At 39.4% G+C, this 17,682-nt stretch overlaps 2 protein-coding genes across 3 annotated transcripts in view; one reads left to right on the forward strand and one right to left on the reverse strand.

Annotated features, from left to right (window-relative positions):
• Window positions 1-2,363: 2,363 nt before the first annotated feature.
• LOC124616601 lies at window positions 2,364-2,834 on the forward strand. The gene has a single exon (XM_047144922.1). It carries the CDS (start codon window positions 2,364-2,366, stop codon window positions 2,832-2,834), a length of 471 nt encoding a protein of 156 aa, XP_047000878.1.
• Window positions 2,835-12,868: 10,034 nt separating this feature from the next.
• Window positions 12,869-17,682, reverse strand: part of LOC124616194 (B9 domain-containing protein 1) — a 55,566-nt gene continuing 50,752 nt past the window's right edge. For both annotated transcript variants that reach the window (XM_047144492.1, XM_047144493.1), the window contains one exon: window positions 12,869-13,038. In XM_047144492.1, coding sequence (XP_047000448.1) covers window positions 12,935-13,038 — 104 coding nt within the window. In that variant the 3' untranslated portion in view covers window positions 12,869-12,934. The remainder of the gene's footprint in view (window positions 13,039-17,682) is intronic.

Genomic DNA, 17,682 nt, shown 5'->3' on the forward strand with positions numbered 1-17,682 from the left:
GCACAATACTGAAACTGTTGGCGTTAAAAAAGTTTGTGCCAGGTGGGTTCCCAGTGTTGACAGTGGTTCACAAAGAAACAAGAAAAACGGTATGCAGCGAAGTTTTGGAACAGTACAAGAATGGTGGAAATGAATTTCTTGGAAGAATTGTGACAGGTGATGAAACATGGCTCTACCATTTTTCACCAGAGATGAAGAGGCAATCAATGGAGTGGCATCATGGAAATTCACCCAATAAAAAAAATTCAAAACCATATCTTCTCCTGGAAAAGTTATGGCTACAGTGTTTTTCGATTCCGAAGGACTCTTGCTTGTGGACATCATGCCAAATGGAACCACCAGAAATTCTGATGCGTATGTGACGGCACTGAAGAAACTTCAAGCTCGACTGAGTCATGTTCGACCACATCGGCAAAAGCAGGATGTTTTGCTGTTGCACGACAATGAACGGCCGCATGTCAGTCAAACAACTATGGAAGCGATCACAAAACTCGGATGGGCAACACTGTAACACGCGCCTTACAGTCCAGACCTGGCTCCATGTGACTGTCATTTTTTTGGGAAATTGAAAGACACTCTTCGTTGAACAAGGTTTGAAGATGATGACTCCCTTGTGCACGCTGCCTAACAGTGGCCCCAACAGGTTGGTCCAGAATTTTACCGTGCAGGTATACAGGCGTTGGTTCCAAGATAGCGTAAGGCAGTTGAGAGGGATGGAAATTATGTGGAGAAATGAAAATATTGTTCCTGAAGGATGTATCTACACATTGTAAAACTTTCAGACATGTAGAATAAAAGACGGATTCAAAAAAAAAAAGAAAAAGTGTCCATTTCTTTTGGAGTGACCCTCGTATAATCTCTGGATTTGAGAAGCTGCCAATCTTTCTATAAATATTTTATTATGAATGCTATTCGAGATATTATGCAAAATTTTGATATTCAAAGAGATTTATTTTGAATAAAGAGCGCACTGTTTTTGACGAAGTAAGCAAAACGGCGTACGAAAAGGAAGAAGACTTTAGATATCTCGATTTGTACGTGAACTGCGTGGAGGTATTACACTTAACGCAGACTTTCAGCTTTCCTTGGTATTATTACAGAACTTTGCATGTCGCATGACGCTTTTCGCTGGTTTCTCATTACAATTGAAAAACGCAACACTAATTACCGACGACCAACGTAACCTGAAGAAAGGCTAGTATTTACACTTCGCTGTTGTTAGCAACTGGAGACATTTACATTACTGCAGTGATTGCTTCGCATTTCAATAGCTGCTACTACTTTGTGTGTGTGTGTGTGTGTGTGTGTGTGTGCGCGCGCGCGTGCGTGCGTGTGTTCCTTCATTTTCATTTCTGAAGAAGGCTTTGGCCGAAAGCTAAGAGCGTTTTAGTTGTGTCTGTCTTTGCTCAACGTGTCGTCTTTATGGTAAGTAGCAAACCATCCTTTTCATAATACTGTTGGTATTCCAGTCAGGACTTTTTATTGTTTGGATATAGCTATCGTACGTGGCTCTGAGATCTAAGAAAGTTGCAACACAAATGCCAAGGGAAAAGAAATATGACTGGCACAATATTGGCGAATCACTCAAAGGTCCAATAGCGGATGTGAGAAAGACGATAAATTCATTAGATCAGGCGGGAACGGACTGAATGGGAACAAACCTTCTTTTTTTGAATTGCAAATCAAAAGCACAAATTTCCTTAAACGTAAACAAGTGCGGATATATGTGTGTTTCGTTGATTAAGATATATGAAAGACCTGACCGTTTCCGTTTCTTAAATTGGTAGCTATAGTAATGTGGCTAATGTGTCACTATTATGTTAGGGTTTTCAATGATAAATAAAAATGATTTACAGTGAAACCTCTTTATAACGTTCCTACATATAATGTTTTCTTCTATGTTACGTCCGTTTTTTTTTTTTTTTTTTTTTCTGTCTCGACTAAAAGCCCATATAAACAATGTTAAGTTTTCCTCTTTACTGCGTTTCCTCTATATTACAATTTCCTCCATGTAACGCTCATATTTTTGGAACCCTGGTCAATTATTTACTTCTTTATAACGTTTAAGTGACTGGATATAGGCGCATCGTTTCCGTTCTGTGGATTCACAGTTTGCACCAGCTCGGAAAGCCCGCTCTCAGCGTGTTTCATATGTCAGCGGCAGAACCCGGTCATGTGACATGTGACGCACATTCTGCTTGCGATCATTTTGGCGCTATTTCAGTCAATGCTTTGTATTCGTAGCGTGTTGTGTGAGCTGAGCAGCTAACAGTTCGTGTGTCTAGTGAGAGTGTGTCTTCGATATAACGATAACCGGGAAGCCAGCAGAACTCACAATTGAAGGTGAATATTTTACAGGCAATATGTACCCATGGAGGGAAGTCAGTGCTGAAACTATTAAAAACTGTTTCACAAAAGCGGGATTCTGTGAGAATGAGATGGCAGCTCCTGTGGAAGATGTTGCAAGTGATTTGCAAGAGTTTCAGGAATTAACAGGCAGTGATTCTGTCACTTTTGAGGACTTTGTGGCTGTGGATGATAACGTGGTAACCACAGGATTACAAAGTATTGAGGAGCTGAATGCAAAGAGAAGCTTGGAGAATAGTAGTGGTAGTGAAAGTGACAGTGACAAGGAAGATGACCCTGCGCCCTCATATACTAAAGCAGCTGAAGCCTTTGAAACATTCAGGAGATATATGATGGCCCATAGGCTTGAGGACAGAACAGTAGTTCAACTTGCTCATTTGGAGCAAGAAATGATTGCCATAGAGTCTAGGAGAAATAGAAAACAAACATGTTTGCTTGAATATTTAAAAAAAATCATAGGTATGTGATTTTCAGATTGCATAGGTTCCTAGAGTTTTGTGCAAATTTATGTTCCGTTTCATAATTTAACTATTAAAGTTAATTTTTTTGTAACCAATTCTTTTTTTAAATCTGTACCATTTACTGTCTTTTTATGTAATATGTTCAGTATGTCACAAACAAAATTTGGCTCATATTCTATAATTGGGTCAACTGAAGAACGGGACACCACCTGTCAGCTCTGGACAATGATGTCGTATCTTAAGAATCTGTTATTACTTTTTACAGTACAAACTGATCCATTTACTTTCATCCATCCACCTACCGGGCCCCATGTTTTAATTACAAAAAGCTAATCATTTGATACATTGATCATTTGCAATGAGTATCATATTACAGTGTTGTGAAAATTTAAAATGTCATCTATGGCACCATTTGTCAAAGATGATCAGTGGTATCCCGATCTTCAGCAATGCCCTATAATTATTATTTGGAAGCCTTCCTCCTTATAGTGTTTTCCTTTATATAGTGTCAAGAATTTGTGGTTCCTTGAAAAACGTTATATAGAGGTTCCACTGTACTTGGAATGTGCTGTCTGCCCGGTAACGAACTGTACAGGGTGAACATTAATAGAACCGACTAATTGCAGGGACGGATTCATGGCTAGATATAGGGTCCAATGAACAAGTGTCCGGAAATGCATCATTACCACAGGAGATCGTGCTGACGAATAACAGTTCCTCTGACCACGTGCCGTGTGTTCCTTGAGTGTTGCAGGCTTTGTGATTGACGCAGCGTGCTGTAGGCAGCAGAATGGTCTGGTATTCATGTCAGGAACGTGGTGTTTGTGTATGGCGAAGCAGACGGAAACGGTCGATAGGCAACACGGCTCGACCAGAACAAGCACCTTCACAGACACCAACCACGTTACACAACACTTTAAGCCCTTTTTGGGCGTTTATGTGATCATGGGTCCTTTCAGACAGACGAACGTACAGGGAGGCGGCGGACTGTGCGTACACCACATTTGGAGGACCAGGTTCTACCCGATATTGAGACAAACCCTAGTGCAAGCTCCAAAACTGCTGTAAGGACGATCCGCCAACCCCCTGCACGTTCGTCTGTCTGAAAGGACCGTGATCATACAGACTAGCAAAAAAGGATTGAAATGTTGTGTGATGTGGTTGTTGTATGTGAGGGTACTTGTTCCGGTATAGCCGTGCTACCTCTCAACCACTTCCGTCTGTTTGGCCGTACACAAACACCATCTCAGCTTGTTTCCGACATCATCGTCATGATAAACTAAAGGCTATTCCTTGTCGATTTAGCCACGTCCCTCTCTCCATTCTCATCCTCTTCAATTCTTCATACGATTTTATCCCCATATCTTCTTTGATGTAATTTAAATACGTTGCTCTTGGCCTGCCTGTTGGTTTTTTCCCTAAAACTTTTCCTTCAGATACATTCTTTAGGAACTGGTTGTGTCTCATTATGTGCCCTATAATTTTTGATTTTCTTCTTCCTATATAATTTAGCAGTGTTCTGTTCTCATTCACTTCTCTTAAGACCTGTTCATTACTTTTTCTATCTACCCAGCTTGTTTTTGTCATTCTTCTCCATATCCACATTTTTTTCTCTGCCTTTCCCAGAGTCCACACTTCACATCCGTATGTTAAGACACTCCAGACAAAAGTTTTGGCAAACTTTTTCCTACTTTCTAGGCTTATATGATTGTCTGTTAGTAAATTCCTTTTATTTTGGAAAGATTGCTTTGCCAAGGCTATTCTCTTTATATTTGTGATACATTTATTGTCATCAGTGATTGTGCTCCCCAAATAACAGAAGTTCTCAACCTGCTCTACATCATCATCTTCTAGTTTAATATTAACTTTACAATTTTCTTTTTTCTCCCCTACTACCATAGTTTTTGTTTTCTTCTTCTTTTTTTTTAGATAAAATTTTCTTAGGATTTCGGCAAATTTTAGCAACATAAACTCCATTTCCTTTACTGAATCGGCAAATACTACTATATCATCTGCAAAACGGATACAGTGTATTCGTTCCCCGTTAATTTTAATTCCTTTGGTTATTCTTTTCAGTTTTTCAATGGTTTTTTCAATAAATAAGTTGAACAAATATGGTGATAATAGGCATTCTTGCTTTACTCCCCTCGTTATTTTTGTTCTCGACATGAATACCGATATTCTGCTGCTTACAGTGCGCTGCGTCAATCACACAGCCTGCAACACAAACACGTGGTGCATGGTCAGATAAACTGTCATTCATCGGCGCGATCTACTGTGACAAGGATGCATTTCTGGACAAATGTTCGTTGCACCCTACATTCAGTCATGAATCCGTCCCTGCAGTCTGTCGGTTCTATTAATGTTCACCTGCATATTTTGTTCACGGACAGGCAGCACATCCCAGGTAAATCATTTTTATGTATCAGTAAAAGAAACTCTAATATAACAGTGACACATTAGCAATATAATTACAGCTAATGTGAACTTAAGAAATGAAAATGATCGGGCTTTTCGTATATTTTTAATTTTAATCCAGTCATATTTCTTTTCCTTTGGCTTTTGTGTTGTGGATCTCTTAGATATCAGAGCCATGTTGTAGTTTTACTTTCTAGTTAGTAGTATTTATTTTGCTTTTAAAATTATTTCCGGCATTTACGGAGTCAGAGATTCCGTATTATATCCTGCCTTGTAGTTTCAGATGTGTGTACTTATCGATGTATCTGCTGATGTACAACCTCTGCTTAATTTCGTTAGTCATTTTTATATTTAATTCTTTTGTCTAGCGTCCGCTGGTTTTCTTCTGTTCTGTTCCCGCTCTGATTAGGTAAGGATGCATTGTCATGACATTCTGTATGAATCTATGTTAAAATGTACCTTTATAATATAGTCAAAGTTAACTTTACTATGATTTTCATTTCTAAATTTCAACCCTCCATGTCACTTTGTTATTAATATTTTATGATTTATGATTTTTTCAGACGATCACGGCAGGAAAAGAGGCGCCGATGGCCCATTGTTAGTGGACGTATATGGCAGAACACTTCTCGTGTTCAGTCATTAATTTCAAACCACGTATATCGCTCCACGTTTCTGAGATCGGTGCACCACTCATTTCATTTGCATCTTGCCACAGTTTTCACGCGAGCGACGGAAAGAATGATTCGGCCCGTCGTCCACTAACAGTGAGGTCGTTGCGCTCAAAAATGGCTCTGAGCACTATGGGACTCAACTGCTGTGGTGATTAGTCCCCTAGAACTTAGACCTACTTAAACCTAACTAACCTAAGGACATCACACACACCCATGCCCGAGGCAGGATTCGAACCTGCGACCGCAGCAGCAGCACGGCTCCGGACTGGAGCGCCTAGAACCGCACGGCCACCGCGGCCAGCCGTCGTTGTGCGACCTACACCAGTCAGACACAGGCCCCGCTTCGTTCAAATTATTGATGGCGGTCCATGTTTTATTTTTTAATTTATCGCTTCACGCCGAACTCGGCACGGAGCGTTGCAGTTTCAACGCGCTGCGTCGTTCGTATTGCGGGCGACGATACGCGCGCGACCGCCATGTAATGGCACTTTCCTCATCCTCTATTAATTTGGAATGCTAAGTTACATTTTTGATTCCCCTTTAGGGCTAGCAAACGTGTCAACGTACGATAGTTATATTCAAACAATGAAAAGTCCAGATTAGAATATCAACCATATTATGAAAAGGATAGATTGCTGCTCACCGTAGAGATGACACACGGAGTACAGCCAGGCACAACTAAAAGACTGTTACACTCTTATCTTTCGGCCAAAGCCTTCTTCAGAATAGAAAAAATCTCTCTCTCTCTCTCTCTCTCTCTCTCTCTCTCTCTCTCTCTCTCTCTCTCTCTCTCTCTCTCTCACACACACACACACACACACACACACACACACACACACACACACACACACACACACACACACAAAGTAGGCACACTTACCACACACATTACCGCTATTTCCAGCTGTGGCTTTGGCGAATGGTTCATCTTCGGACCACTCCCTGATCGTGCAGCTCATGCGAACAACAGAAGTATAAGACAGCAGACTAGTAAGCCTTCCGTACTGTTAACACCGAAGCGGACAGAACATGAACTTCCTTTGATGGCTCGCAAAAAGACCAATAACCTACAGAACACAAGCGAATGCGACCAGAACATGGCCGAATATACAGTAGTTCTCTCGCGCTCGCCTACCACTTATCTCAGAGATAACAACAGTCAGATTCCCCTGCATCGCTCGATGACTGTAGTGTGGTAATTCTCTCCCCCTCTGATCCTGGGCAAAATGATCGTCGCCCCACTACCATCTTTGCTGCAGCAGCGTGATGTGGAGATAAGATTATCTTTGGCAAAAGATACTGTATAATCTGCAAATTGAATGCGTAGCTGGTTGGGACTTTTTGTTGTAGGGTCTAGCAGCGTCTACCTCACCCAGCATGCAGAGTCACAGAATAAGTGGGGCTGGCACGTATAGTCCACAGAACTAATGCAGCTTGTTCGTTTTGTTGCTTCAAATGGTTCTGTCACCATCTAGAACTCATCCGGATGGAATTTCTAAGCAGTGTTCAATCGAACGACCATGTATTATAAATTGGCGGGTTTGCAATGATCAACCCCCACCATTGTGTAAGAGTGGGAGAATCCATGTGGACTAATACTTTACGGGGCCTAAGGCAGGGGCGTAATGAGGGTGGTATAACCTAGAGCTTTGTATATGGAATGTAAGATCAACTAGCTGGCGGCGTCCATATTGGGCCTGATATCCCGCTGCTGCTTATCCCTTGCTTGCTGTCTGGTGTCCTAGACTCAAAGGCTCTTAAATACAAATAAACAGTTTCAATGTGGACACAGAATTCTCATGCTCCAGATATGCTTTTTGTGTTCTTTTTATTATAACTGGGCAAAATATTTATGGTCATATCATGTTACTAATACAATAATTTGAATTTTTTTCAGTGGGGTCAGAAAATACTCCAGATATATAGTGTGATTTTCAGTGTTATATTTAAACTTTATTACGAAAATAAAAACTTAGCAATACTGCACCTTATCAACCAGCATTTATATATCCACTGTTGTAACCAATTTGTAGAAAATAAATACATGCGCATGGTTGGAACTAATTCACAGTCAAGAATTGCGTTTGTTGAAGTAACGCGCGGTATCACATTTTATTCATTATGGATCGCAATATATGATTTGAAAGCTGTTACAGGCTCAAGCAGATTTTAGCAGATATATGTAAGAGTGATAATGATAATGAGTCAATTTTTGGAAACAGGAATGAGAGAGACGCTAACGTAGATGTGGCAGGAGGATATACAGGTCAAAGATGAGGTGAACGTAAATAAATGTGAAGATGATAAAGGTATTTAAGAAACTAGTGCGCCTACTCTTGTACCTAGAAGTGGACAGATAACGTAAGACATAGAACCAACAGATATGTGCAAGCAGCCCTCCAGTAGTACAGGGTATTTCAAAATGAATATACGGGTTTTAAGGCTTTGTAGCACATATTACATTCAACTTACAATACACCAAATGAAAGAGAAACACAAACAGTTTTTCTTACAATTATTCAGTGTGAACACCGATCACACATTGAGTCGATAGGCGAGTTGTTCTGAAACATTGATCAATGTGTCAGAGTAACTGTTGCAATAACACTGTTGCTAAAGTCGAATAGATCAGCCGGTATCGGAGGTACATACACATGATCGCGTCAGATCGTGTGTGAAGGTGGTCATGCATAAAATACCATGTCAACCGGTCCCTTGCGCCCAATCCACCGGGCGGATACAACGCCGTTTAACCAGTCGCGTACTGATTTCTGCCAGTGAGGTGGCGCACCATCTTGCTTCCCAAATAAATATGTGTTGTTCAGCTTCTTTCCATTGAGGCACGGGCCGTAGCTGTAGCACATCACAATAAGAAACATCAGTTACAGTTGATTCACCGAAAAAGAAAGGCCCATAAACTTTCTGCGGAGATATTGCTTGGGCTAAACGTGAAAGGCTCGCACTCGTTCAACACGTTTTTCAGTCACTCTTTGTCATTCCATACTCTTCCCATTGCGCACAGGTATACAAACAAAACCGTAAGTTGAACGTAGTAAATGCTACAACGCCTTAAAACCGGTATGTTCATTTTGAAACACCCTGTAGAATACATGGAACTGCACATATTCCACATCACCTTAGATCACAAATGCAGACAACGGCAGATTATCTCAGACTTTTAATCAGCAGTCACATGCAAAGTATACTAGTAATGCATACCAATAATCATGCAGGAGACATTAAAATTCTACACCCATACCTTGAGTACTGGATTGAACTTGATTCTACAGAACCACAGACATTCTTTGGTCTCCTAATAATAGCTGGTTTACATAAGGCAGGGCGGAAACCTCTGAGCAAATTTCGATCAGATGAGTATGGCTTGCCCATTTTTCGAGTCATGATGAGCTTTTCATGACTTCCTGATTTTCTGATGCATCTCCAGTTCGATTATAAACTTACAAGAGAAGAGAGAAAAGCGGTTTCTGGATCAATAGCTGAAACTATACGGGCTGTGTTTGAAATTTTCATTGATACATGCATTTCGTCTTATATCCCTGGGCCTTATATTACAGCTGATGAGCACGTACGTACTTTCTGGGGATGATGTCCACTCAAGTTGCACATTCCCTCAAAACCTGGACATCAGAGGATAAAAGTGTGCGTTGCTGTAGATTTTAAGACCAATTACCTCATAAACACACAACTACATACAGGGAAATCTGCTGAATGAAGGGGAATAGAGCTGGGGAAACAAGTGGCACGTTATATAGTTGGTCACCTGAGGGGAAGTGGTAGGAACATTTCCACTGATAGTTTTTTATAAGGTTGAAACTTAATTATGGCTTGCAACATTGGAGTTTTAATTTCAATAATGCGCATGGGTCTCACAATAAGTCATTGTTATTTTTGTAGAAATATTTTACATTTTGTCTCCATAGAGTTAGTAGAATCGCTTTGGTGTCAAATAAGACCCCATACATATGTTTTCCCAGAGATGATGCAATGCTAGGGGACAAACAAGAGCTATGTATAGGGAAAGTACGACCAGGTAGCTGTCGGTGGCCACAATGAGCATACTAGCGCGCTGCTGTTTACACGTTGGCTGCTACAGCCTACTTAGTTATTTATGTTAAAGAAGTGATCTCAGGGACCTCACGCATTAATAAGGTAGAGTACAAGTTTTAAACTGGAAGTCTCGAATTTTCAGCAACAAAAACCGGAAGCATAATTGGTCAAAGAAGTATACTATGTGATTAGGCCAAACTTAAGTTTTCGTCCTGCTAACATTCATCAACGGCGAAAGCGATGATAGATTTCCTTGTGCCTGTTTCAGCAGCAAGCTAAAATACTTAGTGTTGCCATAAGTATCTGTAGCTTTCAACTGAGTCATCTTGAATCCTCAGAAGCAGAAAAGGGTATCAATGTTAGATACCGAACCATTGTTTTTACGAGGAAAATTTAAAGCTGTAGCACATACACCAGAATTCTGAAGCAGTTGGCAGTATATTAAACTTGTTACCTTTGGCAGCTTTATGAATATTTTTCATACTACGGCGTATGTCAACTACTTTATATTTAGATGTGCAAAAATGGTCCCCAAAGGTAGTTATGATACGTACGCTTGTGTGTTCTCTGAAGCGGGTGAAAAATGATCTCCCTGTCCGGCCAACATAAAAGCCTTCGCACTCATCACTGTGCAGTTTGTACACACCAGCACTTCTGTACCCATCGTGCTGATTTCCTATTCAGTTTAGAGCGTAAAGTATTAGTTGTATTAAAGACAAGGGCTGTATTAAAATTACGAAACTGTTGCCGAGTTTTGTCAGAGGGGGGCCATTGTAGGCCATAGAATGTACTTTTTCTCCTTTACCTTAGTACAAGGGTAATTCCAAAAGTAAGGTCTCCTATTTTTTATAAGTACATAGACCTGTTTATTTCTACAATGGTTTACATCAGTTTACATCTTGAACATTTAGCGATTTTTCGACATAATCACCATTTCTGTCAATGCATATTTGTAGACGCTGTGGCAGTTTTTGTATGCGCATGTCATACCAGCTCGCTGCCATGCTGTTCAGAAAGTTATGAACCTCTTATTTCACTTCGTCGTTGGAGCTGAATCGCTGGAACCACAATTAACGCTGAAAGGTACTGTGAGAGTCTGAAAAAACTCAAATGGGCAGCAATTCAGAGCAGCAGAAGAGGAATGTTGAGCAAGCCCGTACACATTCTCCATGACAACTCTCACCCACGCATCGCTCGCCAAACCATTGCTCTCCTGCAACAGTTTCAGTGGAACATAATCACCCACCCACCCTATAGTCCTGCCTTGGTGCCCAGTTCCCTAGGTTAAAAGAACATTTGGCCAGAGAGGGATTCAGCTCCAACAACGAGGTGAAAGACGAGGTTCATAACTTTCTGAACAACATGGCGGCGAGCTGGTATGACATGGGCATACAAAAACTGCCACAGCATCTACAAAAATGCATCAACAGAAATGGTGATTATGTCGAAAAATAGCTAAATGTTCAAGATGTACACTGATGTAAACCATTGTAGAAATAAACAGGTCTATGTACTTATAAAAAATACGAGACCTTACTTTTGGGAACACCCTCGTAGCAGTTTTATTCCTGTCTTTCTTGTTTTTCGCTTGTTTATAGATGTCATCGACTATAGGTGGATCATACCCAATTCTATAAGCAATATTTTTATACATTTCCTTCTGAGGGGAGGGATGAAAATCAGCAGAGTAACTGGCGGCTTACAAAAGAAGCTCCATGGTGTGCACCAAGCATAACTATCACACATTAACATAAATTATAAGATTAAGATTACTGTCGAGTGCATCACATCGCTAAGACCTGCAGTGTTTTAGTGTGAACAAATATGCGATGAAAATTGTTGCGTAACCTTGCAGGAGAAAAATCTACACTCTCCTCTCTTTTAAATCTTGCTGGCGCAGGAGCACAGCTACTGTACTACCTAATACTTCATATTGAAACATGGATACAGAACTCACGTCCGTGTTGTAATACAAATGAGAAAATCCTATCATTGACAATTTTTTAACTGAATCACATGAAATATGTATTGTGATGAAAAGTACACCCAGAATTAATAAGAAATAAATTATTGATACAGCACCTACTGATCACACACACACACACACACACACACACACACACACACACACAGGGATAATTTGACTAGTATTGTTCCAAAAGTGTCAGTGCACTAAAGAAGAGAGACAATTATACATATTTACATAATTTGATCCTCATCAAATCAGTCATAGTGTTTATGTACTTGCAAAATGTTTTTAGAACAGTGCATACTCTAGAGTACGTGACAATGCACAGCAGAATCACTCACACTTTCCTGTCATGCACATTCTTCTCACCAAGCCAGTAGTTGTTCTGTGCTTGCTTTCTCCCCCCCCCCCCCACCACCTCTCTCTTACTCTCAGAGATGGTTTCCGTGTGTATTTGTATTTACAGTGATCCAGTAAGTTACGCAATGCATACGGAGCCATCTTGACAAGTTAGCTAACCATAGCACACTAGTGGCTTTGTGTGGTGGTGTCCTAATATTTTTTCTGTAGTTACATAGTTGTACACTGTAGAAAATAAATAACTTTGTAGTGCTTACATTTCCTCATGGCATGACAGATGCTCCAAAGGTACAAATCAACTAATAACTCCAAAATTTTCTTTGCTCTGAGATATACTGTTCATTGTAACTTAATGAATACTGCATGAAGAACAATGACATTTATAGGATACCAAGTTTTGACAAAATGTGTATATTTTGGGCAAAAATTGCAATAATAATAAGAAATATCTGAAATAATGAAGAGAAACATGTTATATACCTTATTGCCACTATCTTCTAATGCATACGTAGGGATTCTGTAGGTTTCTTGTGAACTGCATATTCATATAATTTATTTTCTCAAGTCTGTTTATTAAAAACAAAATTATATATTTACAATAATAAATTAAATTTCTTCTACTGGTGTACATTTACATGATTTGAGTACCCAGATGCAGAGAAGTTGTGCATCATTACACTAAACTCGATCTGGACATTCCCTCGAGACTGAACATGGGTCACTGAAAATATGGAAACAATAATAAAATACCAGAGGGAAGAAAAGAAGCAGAAGAAAGCAAAACAATAACAAAATATTACAGTATAAGGTGATGACCTTCTTCTTCTTCTTCTTCTTCTTCTTCTTCTTCTCCTCCTCCGAGATGAATATAAACTTAAAATTGTGCAGGTTTGACTGGTTTAGAAGATTTTAGTGGAACTGCAGTGTGTGCTAAACACCCTAACAAAGGAAGACTTCCTGTGTGCGTTTCAAAAGTAGCAGAAACACTGGGATCAGTGCAATCACACTCACGGAGTGATTGAAAGTGACTGTATGACAGAATTTTAATCAGTATATTTTGGATATCATCTCATACCACAGTCTCACACACACACACACACACACACACACACACACACACACCAATGCAACAAACAAACAAAAAAAAAGATGTTAGCAAAATGTCCTTCATATAACAAAGAGGTTTCAGTGTAAGTCACACATGAAAACTAACATTTAGTAACCTGTTTTGACGAAAGCAGAACATGTCAATTAATTAATGAACTGCAAGAATTTTATTTCATAAATTATCTTTTTCTTGCTACTCTGTATCATTGGATTTTAGAATTTTATGTTTTGACGATTTTGTTGTTATTGCCTTCAGCCTGAAGACAGGTTTGATACAGCTCGCCATGCTAGCCAATCCTATGCAAATCTCTTCATCTCCACTTAACTATTGCAATCTACATACACTTGAAATTAAGTCTCCCACTTCAATTATTATCCCCCCCCCCCCACATACACATACACACACACCCTGTGAACATGCATGCAAGCATACACGCAGGACATTACCAAAGTAACTATTCATCACGATACGCCCCACCATTTTACCCTTTCTTTTCGTCATTTTGTACCACAAATTTCTATTCTCTACAATTTGATTTCTGTAGCACCATGTTTCAAAGATTTCTACTTTATTCTTGTCATTTTGTTTATCTCCCACATTTTGCTTCTGTATAATGCTACACTCCAAATACTTTCGGAAAAGACTTCCTAATACTTAATTACAAGTTAACAGATTTATCTTTATCATAAAAGATTTTTCTTATTACTGCCAGTCTACATTTTATATTATTCTCAGTTCTGCCATTGTCAATTACTTTGCTGCCCACATGGCAAAACTCATCTATTACTTTTAGTGTCTCATTTCCCAAACTAGTTTCCTCAGTGTTACTCGATTTAATTCAACTACCCTTCATTATCCTTGTTTTGCCTTTGTTCTTACAACCAATTTTCAAGAAATTATCTATTCTGCTCAAATGATCATCCATGTCCTTTGCTGCTTCTGATAAACTCACAATATCATTGGCCAACCTCAAACTCTGCATTTCTTTTTCATGGCCCTTCCTACATATTCCTTGGTTCTTATAAATGCAACTTGGTGTCTGTAAAAGTTGCAGATAACTATTCTCTTCATGCATTGTATCCCTGCTACCTAAAATTCAAAGACTGCTCTCCTGTCTACAGTACCAAAATCTTGTTCTAAATATACTAAACCTGCAAATGTGAGTTTCCTTTCTTCACTCTTATCTTCTGTTATATAGTCAGTATTGCCTCACATGGTCCTAAATTTCTACAAAAATGGAAGTGATCAGCCCTCAGGTTGGGTTCTACCACTCATCCCACTCTTCTGTACATAATTCATGTTACTATTTTAAAACTATGATTTTTTACCCTGGCAATTCAATAAGATGTGCCTTGTCAGCACCTGTCTTCTTTGACCATGGGATTATTACATTCTTTTTGAAGTCCAAAACTATTTTTTCTGTTTCATGTCCCACATACCAGGTGAAATTGCTTTATCATGATTAGCTAACCCCAAAGAGTGCCTGTTATCTGCTCCAGATTCTTTGTTTCGGATTAAGTCTTTCAGTACACTGCCAAATTCTTCTTGGAGCACAATATCTCTCATACGGACCTCATCTACTTCCTCTTACTTTTCTGTAATACTGTCTCCAAGTTCATTTCCTTTGCATAGCCCTTTCAATTATTCTTTCCTCCTTTCAGTCTTCCCAACCTTCCCTCATACTCATTTCTTGATATTCATATAGTTCTACACCTACATACATACTCTGCAAACTGTCATATGGCAGAGGGTATACAGCACATTTCCTTTCCCATTCCACTCGCAAATTGAGCAAGAGAAAAACAACTTTCTATATGCTTCAATACAATCCCTAATTTCTCATATCTGATCTTCATTGTCCTTATGTAAAATGTATGTTGGTGGCAGGAGCACTATTCTGCAATCAGCCTCAAATGCCTGTTCTCTAAATTTTCTCAATAGATCTCCTCGAAAACAATGTCGCCTTCTGTCCAGTGATTACCAAAGCATCTCTGTAATACTTACGTGTTGCTCAAACCTATCAGTAACAAATCTAGCAGCAGCCTATCTCTGAATTGCTTCAATGTCTTCCTTCAATCCCATCTGGTACAGATCCCAGCCACTCGAACAGTACTTAACAATGGGTTGCACTAGTGTCCTATATTTGGTCTCATTTACAGATGCACCACTCTTTCCTAAAATTCTCCCAATAAATCCAAGTCCACCATTCGTCTTCCTTACTACAATCCATATATGCTCATTCCATTTCATATTGCTTTGCAATGTTGTGCCTAAATACCTGGTAACCTCCCACAGTCACTCAATGATGCCACCTTCCCATACACCACAGCATCATCAGCAATCAGCCGCAGAACTACTGATGTCCAGCAGATCATTTATGTATACAGCAAATAACTGCTCTCCAATTGCAGTTCCCTTGGGCACTCCTGACGATAACCTTGTCTCTGATGAAGACTTACATCAAGTACAACATACTGGATTCCATTACTTAAGCAGTCTTCAAGCCACTCACATACCTGGGAATCCATTCCGTATGTTTGTACCTTTGTAATAGTTTGCTGTGTGGCACCGTGTCAAAGGCTTCACGTAAATCTAAGAATATGTGCTCCGCCTGTTTCCCTTCATTCATGGATCGCAGGATTTCATGTGAGAAAAGGGAAAAGTGAGTTTCTACTACAGCTCTGCTATTTTCCTCTAGCCATTCCAGTTTTGCCACTTTGCATTTACTGTCAATCTCATTTTTAGGCATATGTATTTCCTTCTGCCTGTATTTTACATTATTTGCATTCATCAATTAAATTCAATATCTAACAATAGAAAGTCCAAGTTCGAACATAAACAATTATGAAAAGGATAGATTGCTATCACTATAAAGACAACACTCTGAGTTGCAGACAGGCATGACGAAAAAACTGTTTGTTCTTCCATCTGTGATTTTCAGAGAAGCTGATGGTGGAGTGTAGGATCCAGATGGTTCGGCTTGTGAAACAGCCATTGAAATCGAGCATGCTTATGTTCAGCTTCATGATGTGCGACAGGATGGTCCACTTTGCTCTTGGCCACACTTCGGCCATGGCAATTTATCCTGACTGACAGCTGGCTGGTAGTCATACTAATATAAAAATCTGGGAGTGGCATAGGGATGGACTATGATGTCATGGAGGTTGGGTGGACAACAGAACACCCCTTTAGAAGGGGTGCACTACCACTTTATTTCCAAAATATAAGCACAGTTTTGTATTCCAAACTTTTTCACACTGTTCACTATGTTTCTCCTCTTTTTTGTGCTATACTAATATTCTTTTGCCACTAGATACAGTGATTTGGTGTACTATTACTATTTTGCCACTAGATATAGCTATTTGTTTGAACACTGTGCTTTTGATAACGTAAATATTGTAACTTCATTATGTGTTTCCTCCTCTTTGGTTTGTTTATCTACATCTACATACTGCCAACCTAACAAAGTATATGTTCAAAACCAACTTCTATTCATGGTGTTTGTATCCCTGTGTGTGTGTGTGAGAGAGAGAGAGAGAGAGAGAGAGAGAGAGAGAGAGAGAGAGAGAGAGAGCTGAAGAGTTTGTATATAAGTCTTTTTTTTGTGAATGTAATAGCTGTTAGAGAGTGGTTGAAAGCTTTGGTGACAGCTGATTTGACTTTTGGTTTCAAAGTTCTGTGGAGGTGTTGATGGATAAGTGAGTGAAAAGATGTTGGGTGGTATTCTTATTATATTGGGTGGTGGTATTATTATTATTATTATTATTATTATTATTTGACATGTGTACTATATCATTCAACAGGTTTTCCTTTCTGCTTTGTTTTTCTGTATTTGGTAATCTTTTTGCAGGGTTAGGTGGTGTTTTTTATTGTTGACTCTAATTATTTTCATGTCTTCTTCTCTAGTGGTTGGTTTGTGGTTATGTTCTCTTAGGTGTTCTGCAAATGTGGAGTGGTTTGTCCCACACTTCCATGCTCTCATGTGTTCTTTGTATCTAACATCAAATGTTCTACCTGTTTGTCCTATGTATCTGCCTTCACAAGTGTTACACTGTAGTTGATGTATACCTGGTTTCTGGTGTATGTGTCTGTTTTTTGTCAGTTTTGGGATGTATTTTTGTACTGAATTGTCTGTTGTGTATTTTGAAAATGTTGGTGATTTTTTGCATGATTCTGTGTTTGTATGACATTGTGTACCATCTTGTGTTTTCTTTCATCTTTTTCTAATTATTCTACATATCTGTTATAGTACTGCAT

This window comes from Schistocerca americana, chromosome 5, assembly GCF_021461395.2.
Source record: "Schistocerca americana isolate TAMUIC-IGC-003095 chromosome 5, iqSchAmer2.1, whole genome shotgun sequence".
Classification (NCBI taxonomy): domain Eukaryota; kingdom Metazoa; phylum Arthropoda; class Insecta; order Orthoptera; family Acrididae; genus Schistocerca; species Schistocerca americana.